The 23184-nt window shown below is 48.0% G+C and overlaps 4 protein-coding genes across 5 annotated transcripts; 2 read left to right on the top strand and 2 right to left on the bottom strand.

The window, feature by feature from the left end:
- Positions 1-9: 9 nt before the first annotated feature.
- On the bottom strand, positions 10-4768 carry LOC105913614 (zinc finger BED domain-containing protein RICESLEEPER 2). Its single transcript, XM_012842799.2, has 3 exons — positions 4550-4768; positions 3020-3116; positions 10-2665 (listed from the first exon to the last, which is right to left on the bottom strand). Exon 3 carries the CDS (start codon positions 2632-2634, stop codon positions 424-426), a length of 2211 nt encoding a protein of 736 aa, XP_012698253.1. The 5' UTR covers positions 2635-2665; positions 3020-3116; positions 4550-4768; the 3' UTR covers positions 10-423.
- A 291-nt stretch (positions 4769-5059) lies between these two features.
- On the top strand, positions 5060-8985 carry LOC101779737 (F-box/kelch-repeat protein At1g55270). 2 transcript variants are annotated; one of them, XR_215979.3, is made up of 3 exons: positions 5060-5412; positions 6912-8244; positions 8347-8985. XR_215979.3 is itself a non-coding variant. In XM_004985518.3 (2 exons), the coding sequence occupies exons 1-2, from the start codon at positions 5347-5349 to the stop codon at positions 8160-8162; spliced, it is 1317 nt and encodes a 438-aa protein (XP_004985575.1). In that variant the 5' UTR covers positions 5060-5346; the 3' UTR covers positions 8163-8985. The 2 variants fall into 2 exon arrangements, 1 of the variants encoding a protein (XP_004985575.1); XM_004985518.3 differs by having other exon boundaries at positions 6912-8985.
- Positions 8986-10349: 1364 nt separating this feature from the next.
- On the top strand, positions 10350-14376 carry LOC101778939 (major facilitator superfamily domain-containing protein 12). The gene is made up of 13 exons (XM_004985516.3): positions 10350-10695; positions 11239-11461; positions 11576-11645; positions 11735-11931; positions 12022-12097; positions 12345-12428; positions 12521-12600; positions 12681-12807; positions 13193-13252; positions 13363-13413; positions 13492-13650; positions 13747-13879; positions 13986-14376. The coding sequence occupies exons 2-13, from the start codon at positions 11292-11294 to the stop codon at positions 14153-14155; spliced, it is 1377 nt and encodes a 458-aa protein (XP_004985573.1). The 5' UTR covers positions 10350-10695; positions 11239-11291; the 3' UTR covers positions 14156-14376.
- Positions 14372-15889, bottom strand: LOC101779346 (late embryogenesis abundant protein, group 3). Its single transcript, XM_004985517.3, has 2 exons — positions 15519-15889; positions 14372-15391 (listed from the first exon to the last, which is right to left on the bottom strand). Exons 1-2 carry the CDS (start codon positions 15793-15795, stop codon positions 14556-14558), a joined length of 1113 nt encoding a protein of 370 aa, XP_004985574.1. The 5' UTR covers positions 15796-15889; the 3' UTR covers positions 14372-14555.
- Positions 15890-23184: the final 7295 nt, after the last annotated feature.

Below are 23184 nucleotides of genomic sequence, written 5' to 3'. Positions count from 1 at the left end.
ACAAAACAGTTGAACACATGGTGCCATCACGCCACGATAACCATTTCAAACACAAACACAGCACTGATTCAGTACAACTGGCTGATGACACATATACTACAATGAGACATTCTACACAGCTATACACAAACATGCCATATCCATCCACAGTACATAACAAATTGAATACAAAACCAGGGTATAAAGTACAGACAACCAGCTGATACATCCTGCACCAGAACATGGTACAACAAAACCTATAACATGACAAGGACGAGTTAACAGAGTTCGACACAAACAAGTTACACCTCTACGAGATAAATACCAGAATAACAATCAGTTCACAATCTCAGCCTACAATATGCCTCTACAGTTACCTACACTCATAGATACGATAAACAGATAGATTCATGGTTCGACAAGGACGCAGTAGCCAACGTGAATCTAAGACCCTTCAGCCTTGACCAGTGCAGAACTTGGTGCCTCAGTGGTAGCTGGTGAGTACTGGAGCCAATCTTTCGCACAGACAAGTGCCTCCACAATCTCGGGACGAAGAGAGCTTCTGTAATCATCGAGCATGCGGCTTCCTGTTCCAGCAGTGAATATGGAGCTGCCACTGCTTACCATGGACATTGGAATGGCCAAGATATCACGGGCCATTTTAGAGAGGGTTGGAAACTTGACAGTGTTAAGCTTCCACCAGTTCAGAATATCAAACTCCTGGATACGTGGAGTGAGGGATTCATCCAGGTACTGTTCCAGTTCGGATTTCGAGGGCTGGCTACTCTGGATCTCAGAAAGGTACATATCAAAGTCTAGAAGCCCATCACCAGTGGAAGGAGCTCCTTGACTGTTATTCGCATTGGCTGGCCCATTATTCGCTTCACCTTGCTCAACATAGGCTGGGGTCAGTGGGAGTGGCTGAGCCACATACTCCTTGTACAGTTCATGCACAGCATCATTGACCACCTTAACATACTTTGCAGCCTCAGCCCCATAAATTTTTGAGTAACTGAACTCAACCAGCTTCATCTTGAAACGTGGATCCATGACAACAGCAATGGCTAGCACGAGGCTGCAATCTTTCCAGTACTTGTCAAACCTCTCATGCATATCCTTCGCGATGCTACTAAAAATGGGATCTTCATGTCCTGTGCCATTTGCTAGTTCTAGCTGAAGTTTCCAAGCTTCATGGAAGAAAAGGTTTGAAGTTGGGTTTGCTGCTGCCATGATGCTATGCGCAGAGTCATATAGCAGTTTCAGGTAAGTACAGGCAGCCTCAACTTTCTTCCAGTCCTCTGCTGAAGGAGCTTCATTGTAATTATCATCACATGTCTCTAGTGTAGTGAAAGCCTGCTTATAATCTAAGGCAGCCAGCAACATCAGATAAGTGGTGTTCCACTGCGTTGTAACATCCAGACAGAGGGTCTTGGTACTGGGAATCTCCAGCTGCAGAGCAATCTCAGCAAACCTCTCTTCACGGGCAGAAGAAGCTTTTATGAACTTTATGCTTTCACGGATACTGTAGACAACACCGTGAATCGAAGCAATCACATCTTGTGCAACAGCATTAAGGATATGGGCATAGCACCTCACAACAAACAACTGTCCCTTAAGCATGAGGTTGTTCTTGTTAGAGAGATGATCCCTCAGATTTGCACTGTAGATGTCATGTGAGGAGCATTCATTATCCAATGTGATGGTGAATAGTCTGTCCTTCATGTTCCAGTCAGAAAGGCTCATGCTAATTGCTTCACTAAGTGCATTCTCCGAATGGGGAGAAGACACCATCATGAAGCTAAGCATTCTTCGGTGTACTTTCCACTCAGAGTCGATAAACTGCCCAGCAAGTGAAACATAGCCCAGAGTCTGACTCGTTGTCCACAATCCTATGGTGAGGCTGATCCTTCCGGGCATGGTGTTGAATGTTTGCAGTAGGTTATCTTTTTCTTTCTGATAAACAGCATACACCTCTCCCTCCATTGTATCAACATCCACAATCTTGAAACGTGGCTGCAGACTCTCAATAAAAGTGGCGAATGTCGGCTGTTGAACAATATGAAGCGGGTAGTCATGCTGAATGATCATCTTTGCCAGGTATGAGCAACTGCGGTCTTGATCAAAAGCAGCATTAGCATAACCAGTATATCTGTAGCGTCTCTTGGTTCGCCGCTCCACACTTCCCTCACCATCATTGTCAGTACCACCTGTAGAGGGCAGTGCCAGCCTCTGCTCTTGACTCTTTATCTTAGGACAAGAACCCAGGGTGATGTGCCTCTTGAGATGGCTAGTCCCAGCAATCTTTGAGCCAGAGCTGTAAGCAAAGGTTTGCTTGCAGAGATTGCAGCATGCCCGTGTGGCCCCTCCAGCGACTTCTTCAATAGTGAAGTGCTCCCATACCAAGGACTTCTTTCTCCTCCGTCTGGTTCCGGTCCGAGGGGTCGTTTCCTCAGCAACAACCAGCTCATTTCCTTGCACCAAATCATCACCTTGGGCCAACTCATCACCTTGAACGAATTCTTCACCTTGGGCCAACTCATCACCTTGGGTCAACTCATCACCTTGCACCATTTCATCACCTTGAATTGCCTCATCATTGGGGGCAATCTCATTATCTTGGGCCACCTGAGTGTCATTGGCAGTTTCCTCAACCATGCTTATAGGCTAGCAGCTGAACTTGTGAAATCTGTCAGTTATCACATAGTAAAATCAGAACGTCATCCAAATGCTAAAATGGTAGCTAAATAAACTTCAACACATTAGCATTAATGAAACCGATTAATGTATTCACACCATGACAAATAGATCATAATTTCACGATACAAACGTCTAGTCAGATGCAAACAATATTTCACACATGTATCGATATAGCATGTATCATGTGCGTCCCCATAGAGATCCAACAGAATCTGGGCCCAGACGTGTGCAGATCTATGAACTCAAAAGAATAAAGAAAGTACAACACGATGAGAGAGACGAACTGTAACAAGTGAGGAAGGGAACGTGGATGCCGAGTTTGGGAGGAAAGGGGATAGCTTACAGGAGTGCGGGAGGTGGTGGCCAAGATCCAGAATCCGTACGAGCTAGGCCGAGCAGTGTGCTAGATCTTGTTTGTTGTCGATGGAACCCAAGAAGGCCTGTGAAAATGAACAGAATAAATAAAATCATGTGAGGTATATTTTAATCACATCAGATCACTTGATAGTTTCATAGATAAAATTAAACAAAACTAATCTGTCGGGTAAATCACCAAAGTTGTCATAACAAACTAGAAAAGACAGCAGATATTTTGCACAATTTTATAAATGATAGGTTCTGGTCGTTTACAGCAGCAGTAAGCCAGTAACCAACAATAAATTTACACGACAGGATCCACAGACCACCTCCACCTGGATGCAAACTTTTTCCAGAAGCTATATGATGGTATTATATACAGTAAAATGGGCAATATAAAGATTGACTTTTCCAATCATCAAAATATAGGATGGTAAGTATAAGAATTAGAATACATTGCACATATGGTATGCATCATGCATCAATGTAGCATTATGAATACAACGGAAAAGTGGATACAATGTCACCAAGCCAGGCAAAGCAAAAGGCTGAATGCACATGGTTGAATAGCCTCAAGAGTCACAAATTGCGACAGAAAGTAAAAAGTTCTGAGGATAGCACCTCGGTAGTAGAACCACAGGGACTGCACATAAACAGCTGAAGAATAGAATGCATCCACCAAATGTACTGTAGCCTTTTCGCAAAAAAACATAATCATGTTCATCCTTTGCACAAGCCAAGCTCCCAGTCGAAACCAGTGGTGGTGGTACTAAGTTCCTAGCATGAATCCTAGCTGGGCTATCGGGCACTGGACTCATCTCAACCATTTGAACATCCCCACCCTCTAGGCTCAACGTTTCAAACATCCCCACCCTCGGGTAGGCACAAGATTCACAAAGAAACCAGTGGATGTCTCCACAGAATTTCAGCTTCGAGCACCGTCAGGTCGTAGTACTGACTCTCTCCCTAGATATGTGAACAAGATAACACCCGTGCCGTTAAGGTTACAATTACCTTGACAAAAAGTGAAACTGTTACTGTAAATTCCCCACAGACGGCAACCCAGGCCTCGGGCATCAACTAAGCCACGCCAAACCGTGAGTAATCCCGTTGCGAAATCAAAAGGCAGTGGGGATGGTTGGAAGAAAAGGTAATTGTCCCACCAACAACAACGGTATGCAAAATATGAGCTCTCAAAAACATGCCATATTTTGCTCGTACAAAATATACTCGCACATAATTCTTAGCGCCAAACGGAGCACTCAAAAGCCCACTAAGAAAAAGTCTAAGCGAAAATTTGCGCCAGATCTAGACCCATTCCCCCGGAACCCGCTCAGCGAAACCCTTGAACACCTGCAGATTCGAGGAACCGAGCGCACACCAACGCGGACTGTGACCACAACTTCACAAGATCTAAACCCCGAAGGCAAAAATTCTTGGGCCGGATTTAGAAGAAGAGGAGGATATGATGAGCGAGCGCGGGGGGGTTTGGGAGTGAGGGGGCTTGCTTACGTACGTGGAGGAGGAGGAAGGAGGAGGAGGAGCAGGCGCAGCGGAGGCGAGGCGACCCACCAACGGCTTGGCGGACTGGCTGGCGGTGCAGCAGGATTAGGGCTCGGCCCAAGAAGGACGAAGAACCTAGATCTCGCTCTGGAGGAGACGGGAAGAGAGAGAGAGAGGGAGTGGGGGGTGAGAGGCTGCGACGGTGAAAGAGAGAGGAGGTCTGGTGGCTGCGGGTGCGGGGGATTGAATGGGCTCGCAGTCGCAGCCCACGGCGATGGGCTCTGCTGGCGCGCGTGCGTGACGCTGGCGGCGGGCCAGATGGGGGCCTCCCCGCGCGTGGAACGCCGCCGGCTGGCCGGCTGGCTGTGTTTGTTTGGTGGGTGCTTGCTTTTTTTCGATTTGGTGCGGGTGGTTTCTTGTCTCGTGATTCCTCCTTGTTCGTTTACGCAGCTAGTTTGGTGGCTGGCTGGGAAAGCAAATCCTCGACTGCGGGGAATGGGCTCGCGGCCCACGTCGATGGGCCTAGCAGCTGGCACGAGCTGTGACGCTGCCGGTGGGCCCCCGCGTGGATCGGCTGGGGGCGAGCACTCCAGCCGCCGCCGTCCCGGTGATGCCAGTCTCCCCCGCACCGACGCCGGCCCACCAGGTGTTTCATCGTGTTGCCCCGCACCGAGATTACCACCACCTCCATCCACTCCGACCTCTCAGTCAAAGCTACTGTTCGTTTGGAGTGAGTGAAGCCTTGTGGACTTCTTCGCTTCCCGAAGCCAAGATCGAGCGTCTTCCTCATTCGCTCGCCTCGATCCGGCAATGCGCGCGGCGGCCGGAGGCGCCACGCCGCGACGTGCGGGTGGCATCCGTGTCCGCGCCCCACTGGTGAGCTCCGCTCCTCTCCCACCTTTCTTGGCCTCGAGCAGCACGTAGGAGAGATGTAGGTTACTATTAGCTCAGAGATGGCGGTTCCTGTGCCAAAAATGCCACCATTGCCTAAAAGCTGAGATCTTTCTTCATGAATCCGGCGTTTCCGCGGATAAAGCTTGCGGGTTTTGGGGATGGTTCCAAGTCTCGATCTGGGTAGTAGGGCTTGGCTGTGGAGTTTAGATCCAATTTTTCGATCCAATTGTCCATGGAGGATTCGGTATTTTTCTTTTCTGGTATACTCTTTTAGGGTTAGTTTGTTAGCTGTATTTTACTTTGAGTTTAGCTGTGGTGTGGAGATGCCACTTTCTTATTGGTGAGGAACAATGTTACATGGACATAACAATGTATCGCCATAACATGTGTTGCATTTTTATTGGCCCGACTTGCCACGAAGTCATCCTTAGTTTATTAACAATGAATCAAACTTAGACAAATTATAACTACTAGTTAGCATAGTCTCATGGCCTAGTCTATCATCGGGACATCTCATGAGCCACAGGTGTTATATGCCTAGCTAGGGATTGTGTTTATAAGCATAGTTTTTAAGGACAGAAGACTTACTGACAAAGCCCATGCCAATCATATGGAATCAATAAATCATAATGAAAACATTGATTATATAGAATTGGGATTCTAGAATGACTAATCGTTGCAGCATTATTTTGTAAGCACCCTGTTTAGCAACATTACCTTATCTGGTAACACTAACATAGCAATGTGCCAATGTTAGTACCCCATAATAGTTGATGGAAACATAAAGATGTTATTGCTCTTAAGGCACTACTTTCGCACTTTGCAGCTAATTGAATGCACTGGAATTTGATATCGTGGTGTGAGCATCACTTATTTAGCACAGCTCCATCTGTTTTCACATGAAAAAGTTACATGTTTTGGAGCATTTGATGTGTCAAATGAGGATGAAGCTACATTGCAAATGCTAACATGATTTTGTCTACTGAGATTGCAAGCAGAATAAACTCTTGTGTACTTTCAGATCTGAATCTGGACAGTACCTGCTATTGCTCCCGTTGTTTTTGTTCCTTGAGTGCTAATTTTATGTTTGTAACACCATACATTTTAATTTTTCTTTATTAGGAATTCAGCGCCTCAACGGAATAAGGATATACCTAGATTTTGAACTTCTAAGCCAACGTACCAGCTATCAAATAGTTTGTCCCAACTTGACTGCTGAATGATGTTCCCTCTATTTTGTATGTTCAATGCCCAAGATTGATAGTTTCAAACATAACTTGGTTAGTCTTCCAGCAGTGAGTGTCTGAATATCATCCGCATAACATTTTACTAGATGGTGGACAAGAATATATATTTTGTTATCGATAATTTATATCTGGATGAAAGGATGGTTGCTTTGCTGTGGTTTTGTTTTGATCTTCTGTTGTTTTACGTTCAGGTTGATATAAGCATTCTAACTTGATTGGTTGATGTGTCTGCAGGTAGAGTCTGTCTCCTGCTATTGCAGGGTAGATGGAGGTCTTAAAACCGTTGTAAGTGCTAGGAAGTTTGTCCCTGGTGCAAAGCTGTGCATGCAACCTGACATCATACCAAACAAGCGCAAGTCAAGGAGCTCGCGCAAGGAGAGGTCCCAAACTCAATCACCACTGCTACCTGGGCTTCCTGATGAACTGGCTATTTCCTGTCTTATGCGGGTTGCTCGGGTCGGGCACCCAAATATGCGGTTAGTCTGTAAACGATGGAACCGACTTTTATCTGCGAATTACTATTACTCCTTGCGTAAGAAATTTGGTATGGCAGAAGAATGGGTCTACGTGTTCAAAAGGGATCGTGATCAGAAGCTATCTTGGTATGCCTTTGATCCAGTAAACCAGCTCTGGAAGTCATTGCCTCCAGTTCCACCAGAGTATTCAGAAGTTGTTGGTTTTGGTTGTGCTGTTCTCAATGGATGCTACCTGTACTTATTTGGCGGCAAAGACCCAGTACATGGGTCTATGAGGCGGGTTGTATTTTACAATGCTCGGATAAACAAATGGCTTCGAGCTCCAGATATGCTGCAAAAGCGGCACTGCTTTGGTTCTTGTGTCATAAACAACTGTCTTTATGTTGCTGGTGGGGAGTGTGAAGGGATACAAAGAACTCTGAGGTCTGCTGAGGTATATGATCCAAACAGGAATAGATGGTCTTGCATTGCTGAAATGAGCACAGGAATGGTGCCCTCCATTGGAGTAGTACATGATGGCAAGTGGTTCCTAAAAGGTCTCAATTCTCATCGCCAGGTCGTGAGTGAGGTCTATCTACCAGCATCTAAAATGTGGTCAGCCACCGGTAATGAAATGGTCGCTGGTTGGCGGAATCCAAGCATTTCATTCAACGGGCGGCTTTATTCTTCTGATTGCCGTGATGGCTGTAAGCTTAGAGTTTATAATAGAGAGGCAGGATCATGGACAAGATTCATTGACACCAGACACCATCTGGGAAGCTCACGAGCTCTTGAAGCTGCAGCCTTTGTCTCCCTTAATGGAAAGCTGTGCATTATCCGTAACAATATGAGCATCACTCTTATTGATTTATCAGACCCAACAACAGTTATTGAGGTTGACAGTGCACGCATGTGGGATGCGTTTGCTCGAAAGGGGCAGCACAGGTCTTTCATGGCAAACCTGTGGTCAACCATCACAGGCCGTAACCTGAAGACAGATATTATGCATTGTCAAGTGCTCCAGGTTTGAGGTTGGCCATATGTGAAGTGGAAACATACTCACATTTAGATACAATCCTCAGGCTCAGAGGCCCTGTTAGAAGCTGAAATGGGTATGAATTTTAGCAAAGAGACCAGCCTTTGCCTCAGTAAACATCCACTGATTTTGTCTTTGGAACTTTCTAATTTTGGCATGGTTGCATCCTATTTATCAGATAAGCTTCCAAGATATTGGTACTGGGGACCGGAGGAAGAATCTGCCATGGCTTATGAGGCTTCCAGTGTTGAATGGCAGCTTGGGCTCCAAAAATCAGAAGTCGCAGGAAGCACTGACAAAGGACGGTCTAAGCTTAGAGCAGGAGCAAAGCTGAGGTTGGGCACTATGACTAAAGTCCCCCATGGATTGGTACAGATAGCAATTAGTTCAGTTTTGTAGAACCGAATGCAAATCTCCAAACGCTTCCATGGAGTAGGTGGTTGTTTCAGCAGTACTCCATGATATTGCTGAGCTGGTGCTTCAGGAATTTGCATGGCTGATACTGTTGATGTAGGCAGCAAAGGTTGCTGCCATGATGTTGAACATTTTCAGAAAAGGAAGAATGACGAGCCTCGTCACTGTACAGATCTTCCTTTTGCTTATCAGGCATGGGAAGTGGAAACGAATACCTGCCTGGTGTTGTTTGCTGAGAAGTTGTTGAAACTGATCAGTGCTATTTCCGAAAGAAATTTCTGCAAGCATTCTCTCCTTTTGAATTATGAATAATGCAATCTTGTAAGGACTCCCTAAAGGTTGCCCTTTGAACTATGAGCAAATCAGCTCAATGGCATTGAATAACATATATACCTGCTTGATATTTTTGCCCCCATATGCATTGTAATGCACTTAGGCTCCAGGCTCAATCCAAAGTTGGTTTTATGAATTTGCTTGAAAATCGAGTCAGGTGTATGTTAATGAACTAGTGCTCAAGCAGTTTGACCTAACATGCATCACTCTACCATGTCCAGCAGTTGAAAACATTGACCGGGAAATGATTTGTCAAATTTGCGAAACATGACAAGCACGGTGCTGAGATAGTGAAATGTTGATCGGTTGTTTAGCAATCATTTTCAGAGGCAGGAATAGATGATGATGATGATGAACTAGCAATATTTTCATGCTGATCTGAGTATCTGATCCTTTAGTTGGTATATGCAGGTCGAAGCCAGGGAAAGAACAGCTGCAGAAGTCCATGGGCTGCTAAGCCCCTGCCCTCCTTGTCAAAGGCATACCATGGGCTGCTAATGTTTCTTTCCTTAAATAATGCTGCTGCTAATATAGCAAGTGAAGTATATAACTAGTAGGAATTCCCGACCCTGTCTTGCTGGTCCTTTCCTTTGGAAGTTTGGATGCCGTCTCCATTTGCTGATGAAGGAAAGGGATAATGTGGACGGCTGTCCCCAGCCAACTTGGTCAATGTTGCTGACAACTCGTTCTATTAACTATTCGATTTTTTTCTCTGCGAGAAGGTGATTTTATGTTGGATCAACAATGGCATTTGCATGATTGCCGCAAAGATGTTAATTACTGCACAATGGTGCATGGACGCATGGCACATGGTCGAAAGAGTAAAGACTAGGGGATATCAACATCACATGAAAGCTATGCCACAGAATAATCCGTGTCTGCTATTCTCAGCACTTCAGTAGTTAGCTTGACAGCCTTTTTTTAGGGAGAGATCTGGCAAAAATGCGCTCGTAAATGGGAAGTGACAGCTAAAGTTTCAAAAAAAAAAAAAAGGGAAGTGACACCTAACGATTCAGGCCCCGGCGGCTACCGCTCCTGCTTTCGTGGAACGACCAAATCTGCGGTGACTTTCATGAGATATTTGCCCAAATCTATGACTTTCACGAAGGATTTTCGTTCCTTGATTCACATCATTTTCTTGACCCAGCAACAGAGCAGCAGCAGGCTGCAGGACACCAAACAAAAAGTAAGATCACCGTAATAGCACAGTAACGCTAACCCTGCCTCCGGCCATCGCCGGAGCTGCGCCGCCGCGTCTGTAAGTGGTAGTGGCAGCCTCGCTGAAGGCCCTAGCGTCGGATGCTTCACCGTACACTTGAACAGTAGGAGTATCTTGCAAGTTGCAACTCGCTCGAATCTGAGTCCCAGTCCGACGGGGCGGGGAAGATAATGGAAGCATCAAGCAAGCATGCCATGTCCGCGACGTTACAGAGTCCGAGGCTCCGACGCCAGATGAGGAGCGGAACCGGAAAGGATCTCCAGTACGCACGCACGCAAAAAAGGCAACCCCGCCCGGCGTCTGGACGTGCGGGAGGCCGGATCGCTTTCTGCCTTTTCTCTTCCAGCGCCGAACGGGGAAGAGGATCGAAAACGACATGGGAAAAATAAGGAGGATTCGATTCAACTTTCAATGCCCCGCGGCGTCTACCGCCCACTACGCTCGTCCAGTTGGGAGCAGATAGCCGCGCCGCCTATAAATCCCTTCCACCGCCGGATCCCGTCGGGCCGTCCCGTGCTGCGCTCGCCAATCAGCGATCACCGCTGCTCCCCTCTCCTCAGGGTACGTGCACGCACGCGACCGCGCGCGCTTTCTTCTCTTCTTTTCTACGCCATTGCGTGCGCTCTTGCTCTCGCTTCTCTTCGCCGCCGCGGCGCGCGCGTTGCTGTCTCGCAACGTGTTCAGGATCTAAGGTCTGACCTAGTGACCTGTTTCTTTCGAGACGATCGAGATAAGAAGACTAGATTGTCTTTTTGCTGGGAGTTACGGCGTGAGGCGTACAGTTCCGTTGGTTTTGTTACTGACGGCTCTTCTTGGGGGATATTGCGTTGTTGTGTTTTCTTTGTGTTTCTCTCCGAGTGGATTTTGTCCGAGTTTCGTCTCTTGCTGTTGCTCTGAACCACCTTCCCTTATTCTGTTCTTCAGTCTGTACGCAATGCCAATACCAAAAAGCCTGGTCTTTGAGCAACTCGTTTGCTATTGAACAGAAGGCTGCGACATTGTCAAACTGTTGTTACACTTTTGCTTTGCACTTTACAAGACGCAGAGACAGTTTCCCCCTTTTTTTCTGAATTCTGATGCAGTTTCAGTTGTCTCGAAATTCAGAATTGTAGCTGAAGGCATTCAGAGGCCACGAAGGCTACCAGCCAGCACTCACCATGGCCGAGGCGAAGGATGATGGGGTCATGGCCGAGGCACAGGTTGCTCAGCCTCTCGGACGGTGGCCGATACTGTCCTACGGCGTCGGGCACATGCTCAACGACATCACCTCGGCTTGCTGGTTCACGTACCTGCTGCTCTTCTTGCAGCAAATCGGCCTTGCTCCAAGGTATAACAGAATCTCTACCGATAGCATCGCACTATTGACAGTTGACACTTTCATTCTTTTCTGGAGAAAGTACTTTAACAGCAGCTGACTTAAAGCTTTCGATTCCTCCTGCAGAGATGCCGCAGTTGTGATGCTCTCAGGCCAGGTTGCAGATGGGCTGATGACGATCCTCGCAGGAGAGATGGTATAAGCAGAGCTGAAACTCAACATTATTGCACATTATGATACATTACTAGTTGATCTCTGAATCTGAATAACGCATCACATTATCAGATCGACAGATTTGGCCGCTTTAAGTTGTGGCACATTGGAGGATCAGTCCTAGTCGGAGTTTCCTTCTCCTCAGTATTCGGTGGCTGCCTGCTCTGCACCATTCTAGGGACAGATTCATATCTCGTGAGGACAGTCGGTTATAGTTTCTTCGCAGCGGTGTTCAACATCGGTTGGGCAGCCACACAAGTTTCCCACATGTAAGATTCTTCTTGCAATTGGACTGAACTTTTTGCCTGAAATTTGGGCTCTGAACCTCTAACTGCCACTGATGAATTTTCTTTGGTTAGGTCAATGGTGAACTGCATGACACTGAATCCAACAAGCCGTGTAGCCTTAGCAAGTTGCAGAAATGCATTTACTATGGTGAGTGAGTAGCATGTTCATCTTGGAGACACATAGCTGGCAGTTATTCTTACTAGAGTTCTGCAATCGAACTAGAACTTATTATTATACATGAAAAACGGACCTTCTTCCTGTTGTCCCTTTCTTATTAAAACTGATATGCTAGAAGTGTGTGGACTCATTTATTAATGTCCATTGATCAATCAGATCTGTGTTCCCCTTTAAACAAACTTTCACATGGGTCCTATACTCACAAGAATGCATACAGGTGGCGAATCTTGGTTTGTATGCGATTGCACTAGGTGTCTTTGGTGTCATAAAGGCGAAAGAATGCTCAGACATTGTTCTTCAGGTGACAGAAGCAAAAACTTGCAGTTATAGATCAGAGAAATATAAGCAGATGCTTCTTGTTACTAATTTGCCCTTCATTTCTTCACCCTATAGTACCGGTGGATAGCATATCTGTCCATTTTCTTAGGATGCTGCTTCCTGGTGGTCTTTCACATTGGAACCAAGGAACCGACGTATGTTGATGGATCATTCAGATTGGAATACGATATATATGCTGTATGATTATTTTTATGCTGAATGTTTGGTCTGGCAGCTTGAAGTCTGAATCTAACTGCAAGAAGAATGCTCGGATTTCCTGGGGATACTGGTTCAAGAAGACCTTGTACTACCAAGTTGCTCTCCTGTATATGCTTGCAAGACTGATCACAAACGTCTCTCAGGTTGGCATATGGCACCATGTCCAATCAGAAAGTTTTATGTTTATAATTGGCATGAAAATGCGCATGGCATGCTCTATCACCAGCGCATCCCTGCCATGCGAACATTAGTCACTAAGATATCCTTTTGAAGTGTCCATCCATTCCTAATTTAGCAATTTTAAACTAGGACTTTTTCAAATGCACCAAATCTTTAATCCTGGCCTATTTTTAAAGGAGATAATAAAGCTGGCTTCTCAGTTTACATTGTCTAAATCTAGTTGAAATGAACCATGTTTAAAAAATCACAGTGTCTTGTGTCATGAGCATTTTTTCGAATGGAGGCCATGCTTAAAACCATATTATCATCTCTGGCATTTAATCTTTTACGTGCATTTCCCCCCTCCAGTCGCTCATCGCTTTCTACGTCACCAGAGACTTGAGAATGAATGAATACTCGAAAGCAACAGTGAGTTTCATTATCCCTTTTCTGCTTCAATCTTTTGAGCAAGGCACCGACAGGTATTAAGAAATACTTCTGCTTTCTCTTTTTCTCACCACTTTGATCTTTGTCTGCAGATACCAGCGATCATATTCTGCTGCAGCTTCGTCGTGTCCATCGTCCTTCAGGTCCAACACTGCACAAAAACCCGTTACAAACGTGCTCTCTGCTTTGCCTCACACATCTTGTAACTGCATTCGATGCAGGAGATCAAGTGGAACAGCCGCCGCCTCAAGTCCCTCCTGACCGTCGGCGCGACGCTGTGGGTGATCTCCGGCGTGGCGGTCTTCGTCCTCCCGAGCCAGATGCACAACCTCATGTACCCTCTCGCCATGGTCATCGGCGTTGCCAACGCGCTCCTCATGGTAACCACACGCCTACCTGACGCCGGGTTTGGCTGCCGAAATCTGCTAAAAGCTCGCTTAGGCTTTTGCCTGTTCTGACTTGTGAGCACTGAGCAGGTCACGACGGTTGGGCTGGAGAGCGCGCTGGTAGGGGAGGACCTCAACGGCTGCGCGTTCGTCTACGGCTCGCTCAGCTTCCTGGACAAGATCTCCTGCGGGATCGCTCTGTTCGTCCTCGAATCGTACGAAGGTAACGTTCAGATCAGCAAGAACAGCGTCAAAGAAGATCGAATCTTTGTGTTTTGGCCAAAAAGGATCGGGTGTTTACACCGTGGTTTTTTATTTTGTTGTGGCAGACACGATGAGCTGCGGCGAGACGCGGGGACTGAACACGGTGAGCAGGTACGGGACGGGCCTGATCCCCTCCTGCTTCGCCCTCCTCTCCCTGGTGGTCACCTCCACGCTAAGGCTGCAGGACGCCGCCACTCCGACAGCCGCTGCGCTGGAAGCGCCGCTACTTGTCTGAAAAAATGTGTTCAAGAACCGGTGGTGACCTCTGACACATTCTGTATGTACTTTGGACGGAAGAAAGAAGAAGTTTGCATCCTCTTCGATTAGGTTTGAAGAGGAACATAGTCTGTCGTCGCTTTCTTTCAATTAGATTTGGAATGAGGCCACTTTGTAATAATACGAGAAGGTTATGTTGCCGTGTACCAATACCATCACAATCCCAGTTTTGAAGTGAAAGAAGCATGTCTGCACATTATCAGATTATTATACAAAAGTAGGAACAGCACGATGGCTGGAACAAAGAGTACAGAGCCGTGTGAAAAACTAGAGCAACACACTGAAAACAACATGAACAGCAGGAACACCATGCCTAGAAGAAGGCGTGCAATGACTGATCCCAACCCCGGCCGGCTTCCTCACAGCTCGTCCTCCGACCGGTACTTGTCCGCGTCCGCCCTCCGGTGCTTCCCCTTGTTGTCGGCGTCGGGGCCGGCGACCTTCTCCTTGACCTCCTCGATCCTTTCCTTGGCCGTGTCGGCCGTCTCCCGCGCCTTCTCCTTCACCTTCTCGTATCCCTCGTTGGCCTTCTCCTTGGCCGCCTCCACCGTCTCCCACGCCGCGTCCTTGGCCGACGCCGCCTTCTCCGTGGCCTTCCCCTTGGCCGCCTCCTTCGACTGCTGCGCCTTCTTGCCCGCCGCCTCCGCCTTCTCCCACGCCGCGTCCTTGGCCGCGCCGGCCTTGTCCGCCGCCGCATCCTTGGCCGAGCCCGTCTTCTCCCACGCGGCGTCCTTGGCCGCGCCGGCCTTATTCGCTGCCGCGCCGGCCTTATTCGCCGCGGCGTCCTTGGCCGCGCCGGCCTTGTCCTTGGCGGCGGCCGTGGTCTCCCACGCGGCGTCCTTGGCCGCGCCGGCCTTCTCCGCGGCAGCGTCCGTGGTCTGCCGCAGCGTCTCGTGCGCCTTGCCGGCCATGTCCTTGGCGCCCTCGTATCCCTGCCCGGCCTTCTCCCTGGCCTTCTCCTCGACCTTGGCCTTGCCCTGCTTCGACCGCTCGTGCGCCTCGGCGCCCCGCTGGCTCGCCGCCTCGGCCGCCTCCTTGGTCTTCTCCTTGGCGTACCCCGCCTTGCTCGACGCCTCGCCGGCCGCGCCCTTCACCGTCTCCTTCGCCTGGTCCTTGGCATGGCCCGCCTTGCTCGACGCGCCCGCCGCCGCATCCCCCGCCGCGTCCTTGGCGTCCCCCGCCTTCTTCCCTACCTCTGCAACATTCAGTTACACACGGCGGCGCGCGTCGTCAGCAGTCAGCACCGGCACGGCGACAAGCTCAGCTTCGAGACGAAAAATGGTGGTGGCGGCGGCTTGAGTTAATTAATTATGATTTCTTACCGGAGGCGGCGTGCTGGGCGGACTCGCGCGCGGACTTGGCGGTGTGGCCGGCCTTGCGCGCGGCCTCCTCCTCGTCGACGTCGGGGTGGTGCTTGAGCCCGAGCCCCTCGGTGATCTTGTCCTTGGCCCAGCCCGTCCACGACTCCTCCTCCTTGCCGCCCTGCTCCGTCACGTCCTCGACGGTCGTCTTCGCCGCCACCTCGCCCACCGCGGCCACTGCCAGAAGCAGCAGCAGCAGCAGCGCCGCCGGGACGGCGAGCCTCATCGACCGCGCCATCGACGATCGCTTAAGCTTGGCAGCCGCGCTAATGCCGTAGCGAATTCTATCAGTCGTGCGCTACCTCGCGTGCTTGGTCGGGGATGCGAAGAGTAAAGCGGCTGATCGAGTTGGGTTTAGGGGCGCGCGGGGTTTTTATGGGGAGGAGGGGTTTGGACGCGTGTAGGGGGCGGTTCGATCGAGGCGTGTGGCGGGGCGACGGGTGTCCGGCTGAGGTGGCACGCTGCCGCACACGTCGTCTTCTCGTCGGTCGCCGTGATCGCTTTGGCCTTGGGGCGGCAGGCTTCTCGTCGCTTCGGTGCATTCGAAAATGTTACACACGTACACGAGAGCGAGCCGTTCGGGGCGCGAAGGCGGCAGCACACGGGACACCGTACCACTGTACCAGTCATCACGCGCGCTACGGATGCACCAGTCGTGTATTTCGGCCCAATTTAGGTTTCGGCCCAATATAAATTAGGCAGCGTGCTGCCTTTTTCACTTTCAAGACCATCCATGGCCTGTTCGATATTGCCACAGGCCGAGAGACTTCAGTGCCTAGAAATTACAGAGACCGCTAAATTCATAGGCAAGGGCATATGCATCCCGCGAGGATTTTGGAGGGATAGAGCAAATTTAAGTATCAAGAAGAGGTTTACCACAACATTTCAAACAAACCGCACAGAAAACCACCCGTTTTACAATATACGATGATTAGGTTTGGCAATTTAGTTGCAGTCCGAAGACGTACATTTTGCCTTCGGTATTTTTGGCTTCCGTACCTCCGGCATAATTAAAATTGGATTCAGACGTGTGCTTCTAACTTGCTTTTTGTTTCATCCAAACCATGTGTACCTGATTTAGAAGACAACAAGAATAAGAATAAAATATCAACTGTTCTATAGCTTAGGTTCAGATGCACTCGGCTCTACTTGTGCCGTTCATGGTTATGAAACACTAGGTTCTTCATGTATCTATCTGTACATGCAGACGCAACTATATTCTATGCCTCTGAAAATTCCTGCTTCTGTGCCTATTCTTAGAGCTATTCGTAATCGCAAAACTTATACTGTGACCCAGTTACTTTAACAGTACTTTGATTGAATATCCTGTTGGATGTAGGATAACATTTGTTTTCCCTCCTGATTTTACTTCTAATTGCTATTGTGATTCCATGCCATAGAACTACAGTACATCTGTGGCGGTAACAGACTAACAGTAGAGCAATAGGGATATTTAGCTTTGCCAATTTGTTTGTAGCCCAAAGATGCAAAGTGTTGATACATGTTTCTTTCAGTATTTTCACCTTTCATACCTACGGTAGAATTGGGTTACACACATGTGCATTTAGATATTGCTCTGACTTCACGATGGACAAGTATAAAGTTTATCCTGCCCTGTGCCTCAACACATCCAAATTGCTCCATGCCATTCATGGTTGTGAAAATGTTTGGCTCTTTGTATATTAAAACTTGTACTCATGGTAGCTGATCCTTTTATGATAACTGAAGCCTGGCTGTGACACCTGGAAACAAAGGCGACAGCTTATTGTAAGGACATAGGGAACAGGACATAAAAAGGTCCAGCGTAGCAGACACATCTTTACTACTGATTGTGTTACAATGAACTTAAATGTTAATCAAATTGTTTGAAACTTTGAATGGTTTAGTTGCTTTTGGACTTATTTAAAAGTGGTGGCCATGATCAAATTAACTTTCAAAAGATACAGTGCAGAGGCGCTTGGCACATGTGACGCAAGTACTGGCAAGAGCATATATCTTGCAGAAGTAAATTCCAATAAGCAGACTTTTTGCCACTGCAGGTTAAATGAGGAGATGTCAGCATATCACAAGCTTCAGATGTTTTTACCTCAGGACGTCTAACCACGCTGCTACGAGTCACCTGCTGCTCCGATGGTTGTGAATGCTGCCACAGTGGTTGATAATTGGAATATTCAGGCAGCTTATGAGGGGGGGGCTGACGGTGCATAGCCAGGGTCGCGGGATCCATCCCACCTGTTGAAGTACTGCTGAGATGGCTGGAATGGCACATTCTATTAATCTTTCTGGATGATGATGGGAAAACAAACGAGTAAGATGGCATATGGAATACAGTATACCTGATTGTTTTGGTGAGGGTAGCAGGGCATGTAGTGCTTGATGAAGCGCTGTTGTGTTGGCTGGAATAATGGCACACTCTAATCAGCCTTGCTATATGATGACGGGAAAATGGATGCATAGGAAACAGGGTGCATGGAATGCAACATACCGGATAGTTTGAGCCGGCCTGACCACAGAAATATGATCATTTTGCACGATATTCTGAGCTCCATTGTGTCCATGGTTGACTTTCTCAGCCAAAAGCCTGAGGAACAGCAAGTCCAATTAAATAACATTCTCCAATATCAGGCACAACTAGTTAGCAAATAGCATTAGAAAAATACAAAGGTTATCAACCAGATCATTGGTGCTCCGGTTTTAAGAACAGAGTTCCAAACAGAGTAAGGAACTTGCCTTGGGCTTTTGTTATCAGATTCACAGCAACTAGGATGGCCCACGCAGATCTATGAACCGAAGGGAGACAAAGTTAGTTGGCACAAATTCTTTAAAATAAGAAGTGATGCGCAATACTTACTGATGCATTGTTTGGATGACGTGTGGAGCTGTCTTCCTGTTCGATACGGGCACAAGCTGAAGCCGGGACTTTGCCTGCTGATACATCAACGGCTAAAATTCATAAGGCCATAGTCAAAAACAGGGATAAACCAGAGAGCATATCAGTACTACCATGCACAAATCACTAAAACTCGTAAGGCCATAAACTGGGATAAAGCAGAAACCATATTCATAATATGGGTAGATTTAATCACCTGTAGTTACGTGGAGCACTGTACAGGGACCGAGAGTTTTGACCAAAGGAGAATGCTTTGCAAGAGAATAGTCTCCCGCCATTGCCTTCACTCTCTTGGTCCCAAGGTCAAGAGCAACCATCCGTCTATCCGGATCATTAAACTTGGTCCTGGAGTCCAGGTAGAGTACAGATCCTTGAACGCTATCTTACCAACGTCAGCGTCGCCCTTCATCAGTCCACTCAGCAGTGATAAATCCACCGGATTGTCAAACACGATGTCAGCTCCATCAAGAACACGCCCCATCTCCCAGCCGTCGGATGAAACGGTCCGACTCCACATCACGGCCTTCCAACCATCCCATGTTTCCAGCGTTGGGCTCTTTGCGCTGGCGTGAAATGATCAAGTGCGAATCATGGACCTTGCCCCCTTTCGGGGGGAAACTAGGTTTTGGGGTTGTTACCACCACATGGTGCTCCATCTCGATAAGCTTGAGCACACCATTGACGCACACGAGATCCCGATATCGCCTTGTGTATGGTCCCGGGTGCCCTTTGTAGTTTGTCTTTGTTTCCGGGCAACGGATCAGGCAATGGGATGTAACGTGCAATGGGATTCGTCTCGTGCAGGTTGCACACCAGCATGCCATGCTGGAAATCGACCCAGCCTTATTATGCCTTCACCAAGGGTGACCACTTTACTGGTGATAACCTTGCAGAGCTGAGGGAGTGGATTTTGCAGCAGGATACTTGTCCACGCTTTATAAACATTACATTATAAATTGAGGGAAAATCTAAAAACTCTATTAACTACCAAATCAAATACATAATGGCGTACTGGACTTTTGACATCATTGATCCATTCATCATAATGGGTTAATTGGATATTATGCCATAGCAAATGTCCAAGTTCGGAGAACTACCATTAAAATTCGTCTATTTGGAGATATGCCATTACAATTCCTTGTTTGCTTGACATGTGCCATTTTGTACGTATTTGATGCTCTTGGACACACTCGCAGGGCATCGTATTTACGTATAGCCCAAAATACCCCTGCTTCATCTCTTTCTCAAACTCACCGACATGCGGGTCCCACTCGTCATCCCCATCCTCCGTTTCTCCCGGTCCAACTTCCTTCAACGCCCGCGCCATGAAGTCGCCGGCAGTCCGGCGCTGGAGCTTGAGCCCACTCCAGCGCGGGCCTCCTCTGCCTCCGCCACCCTACCATCGACACACGTCTTCATCCATCTCCCCTTCCCCCTCCTTCCACACCCGCGCCATGGAGCTCGACCTCATCCCGCGCTGGAGGTCGAGCCACCTCACGTCGACCTCCTCTGCCTCCGCCGCCCCGACCATCGGCGCCCCCTTCCAACACATCCCCCTTTCGCACCTTCACCATGGACCGCCGACATTGGAGAGCTCGCGCCGACCTCCTCTGCGTCCACCTCCAATCGACATCTGGGCTGCGGCGGGAGGCGGCCAACTCGACCAGGCCTTGAACTGGGTGGCGGGATTTGTGGCGGTCGACAGAAGGCATGGAGGCAAGCTCCGACGGCGGTGGCCCATGAGCGTGGCCGGGGTAGTGCGCGACCGCGGTGCCGCACGGGCGAGGCCGGGTGGGAGCAGGGCCGCGGCGGAGCGCGGCGGCAGCGGCGCACGCGAGGGACGGAGCGCCGCGGCGGCGGCGCACGGGCGGCACTGAGACGGAGCGTGGCGGCGGCGAACGCAAGGGGCTGGGATGGAGCACGGCAGCGGCGGCGCACGCGCGGGACTGGGAAAGAGCGCCATTGGAGGAAGAATGCGGATTGCGGGAGAAAGGGAGGAGGTAGGGGACGGTGCTTGGGGCCCACGAGTCAGTGAGTGAACGGTAGAGATGGGGTAGGGCATTTTGGTCCATACAAAAATACCACAGCCAGCACGTGGGTCAAGAGCATCAAATACGTACAAAATGGTACATCTAAAGAAACACAATGAATTGTAATGGCATGTTTCAAATAGACGAATTTTAATGGTAGTTCTCCAAACTCGAATATTTGCAATGGCATATATCCAATTAACCCATCATAATACATGAGGAACGGTTCTACCAAATATTTTTCAAAATGGTTCTGGCTTCACCAGAGGTTTCATCAAAGAAGTCATAGATAGAACTGTTTTTAGGAGATAGAGCCCTATCAAATTGGCCCTCGGTACACGCGATCTAGCTGCGGCACGTGACTCGTCTACAACCAGTATAGATGGCGATTTATGCTCACGGTTGATTGCCGATGCTCGATGCGTTGCACTGAATCGGAAGTCGGAACGGAGTTGCACTGTAATATTACTGTATTTTTTTATGTCATTGTGTACCTACCAATGCCGTCACAATTCCACTTCTGAGGTAAAAGAAAGCAGAGATCATTTGTGCACAAGCGTAATCATATAATTATTGTACAAAGCAGGAAGAGTGCCAACTTGAACATGAAGTAAATATATTATAACATATGAAACTAGTGGAATACACCGAAAATGACGTGGACATGAACTGAAACTAAAAAGTGGAATGCATGATCCAACACCATCGGTTTCATGATCCAGCTTCCGCGCTCCAGTTCTTTCCCCGCTACAGATGGTGGGCCAACAACCTTCTCCTTCACCCTGTTGGGGATAGATCCTCAATACCCGCCACAAGAAAGGATGGACTCCTACTAGGATTCATCTGAAATCCTACTAGAACTCATACCATGTAATCCTACTAAAACTCCTCCTTGTAACCGACTAGTAATCCCGCTCCCTAGAGTATATAAAGGAGGGCAGGAGTTCCTAGATCGGTAGGCGAAGACCTTAGAGAACCGACCAAATCCTCAACACCAAACAACACCCAAGCACAGGACGCAATATACAACACTCCAAAACACCCCAAACAGGACGTAGGGTATTACGCTACTATGGCGGTCCGAATCTGTATAAATCCGTGTCTTGTGTCCTCGCTTTTACCTTCGAGTTCCAGGTCCGACGATCCCCCACCAACCAATCTACTACCTCGGGATACCTCTCGGTAGGTTGATGGGTACAAAACACCAACATCTAGTGTGCCAGGTAGGGGTGATCGTTGAGATCACCAGGCGAGCTTGAAGGACCTCATCTTCAAAATCAATCTACTCAACGAGAAGCAAGTTGCCGAGTTCCAATTCGAAGCGGATACGAGAAGCTTGCGGGAGATCAATCGGTTGTTGGCTCGTCTCCATGCAAAAAGCTGCAGCACTGGTCGCACTACTATAGCTGATCATCCTCCGTAGCTCCGTACGTCACTCAAGGCTGATGATCCGCTATTGCTCCGCGCCCGTGAGAAGGAAAAATACCGGCGGAATTATTTTTCCATCTCCGAGTCGAAGTCACCGACGATGCATCTTAATCTAATTACCTCCAGTTGCTGAATCCTATACTGAAGTAATGAAGGCCAATCAATATCCCATCTACTTCTCGTGCGTGGATCGAGCAAACTATCAACTCGAGTACTCTCCATGCAAGCCTACTTTTTGGAGTTTCGATACATGTACCAGAAAGGATATCACGAGATCTGTTGCTCTTCACTACACGTACTCAAGAAATGCACGTGGGACTTCAGCATGCATGATTGCGCTGGCTTCACCTGAACGCTCAACGACACAATAGTGACTACCTAAACTTCTCGTCTCGACTACAAACTAGTCAAGAGTGGGTTCCACATGATCAACAACTAGTCGGAATCGACTCCGACTAGTCAGCTTCATCAACAACCGTCGCGGCTTCACGACGACCGCCACGACTTCGTCGACAATCATCCACGAATCAAGCTAAGTCACTTTTTTAATTATTTTTTATAATTTTTCTGGCTTGTTTTTCGCATGTAGGGCAACGTGCCGAGTACTTTTTTGTGTACGTTTCTCGACGGAAATTACCCTCCAAAGCTACACTTTGCCAATTATTCCTAGGACAGCCATGTGCTGGTACACCAAATTACGGATGCTATAACCACGGGTTTTGTGCACTGAGTTTCGGAAGCTCCACCAACAGGCTTGGTACATCGAATTTCGAAGGCTACTACCACATGTTTGGTGCACTGAGTGCTGGAGGCTCGCAGCGGCTACACCCTAAGGAGGCACAAAGCCTATGCGCGGCAACATGCGCTCTCCTTGCTAAAAAGGCAGAAAAGTCTCAATGACTTCTTTATGTGCAATCGTGTAGTCTTTTTATCGCAATGCTGACTACTTATTTTAAATGTCTTCTCTTAGCAGTTGTTAATCTACTCGAGTAGAACACGTCTCAATTCGTGAAAATCTTGAATCTTCTATCATACCTAAACGCTAGGATACGAGACAAAGATCTCCGTAGCAGCAGTGCCAGTACGCGTACACGAGACAAAGATCTCATACGCAGTGGGCAATGGCTAAATAGGGACTGAGAGACTAAATGTAATAGGCTAACTAGTTGGGAAAAATATGGCCAAAACAAGAGCATGACACACAATATTTACATTATATTTATCACTAAATAAATTTTAATAGTTCCAAATTCTACAAATATGCTACATAATTTATGCA

The sequence above is a fragment of the Setaria italica genome, chromosome IX (genome assembly GCF_000263155.2).
Source record: "Setaria italica strain Yugu1 chromosome IX, Setaria_italica_v2.0, whole genome shotgun sequence".
NCBI lineage: Eukaryota > Viridiplantae > Streptophyta > Magnoliopsida > Poales > Poaceae > Setaria > Setaria italica.
This window is presented reverse-complemented; position numbering and strand designations above follow the sequence as displayed.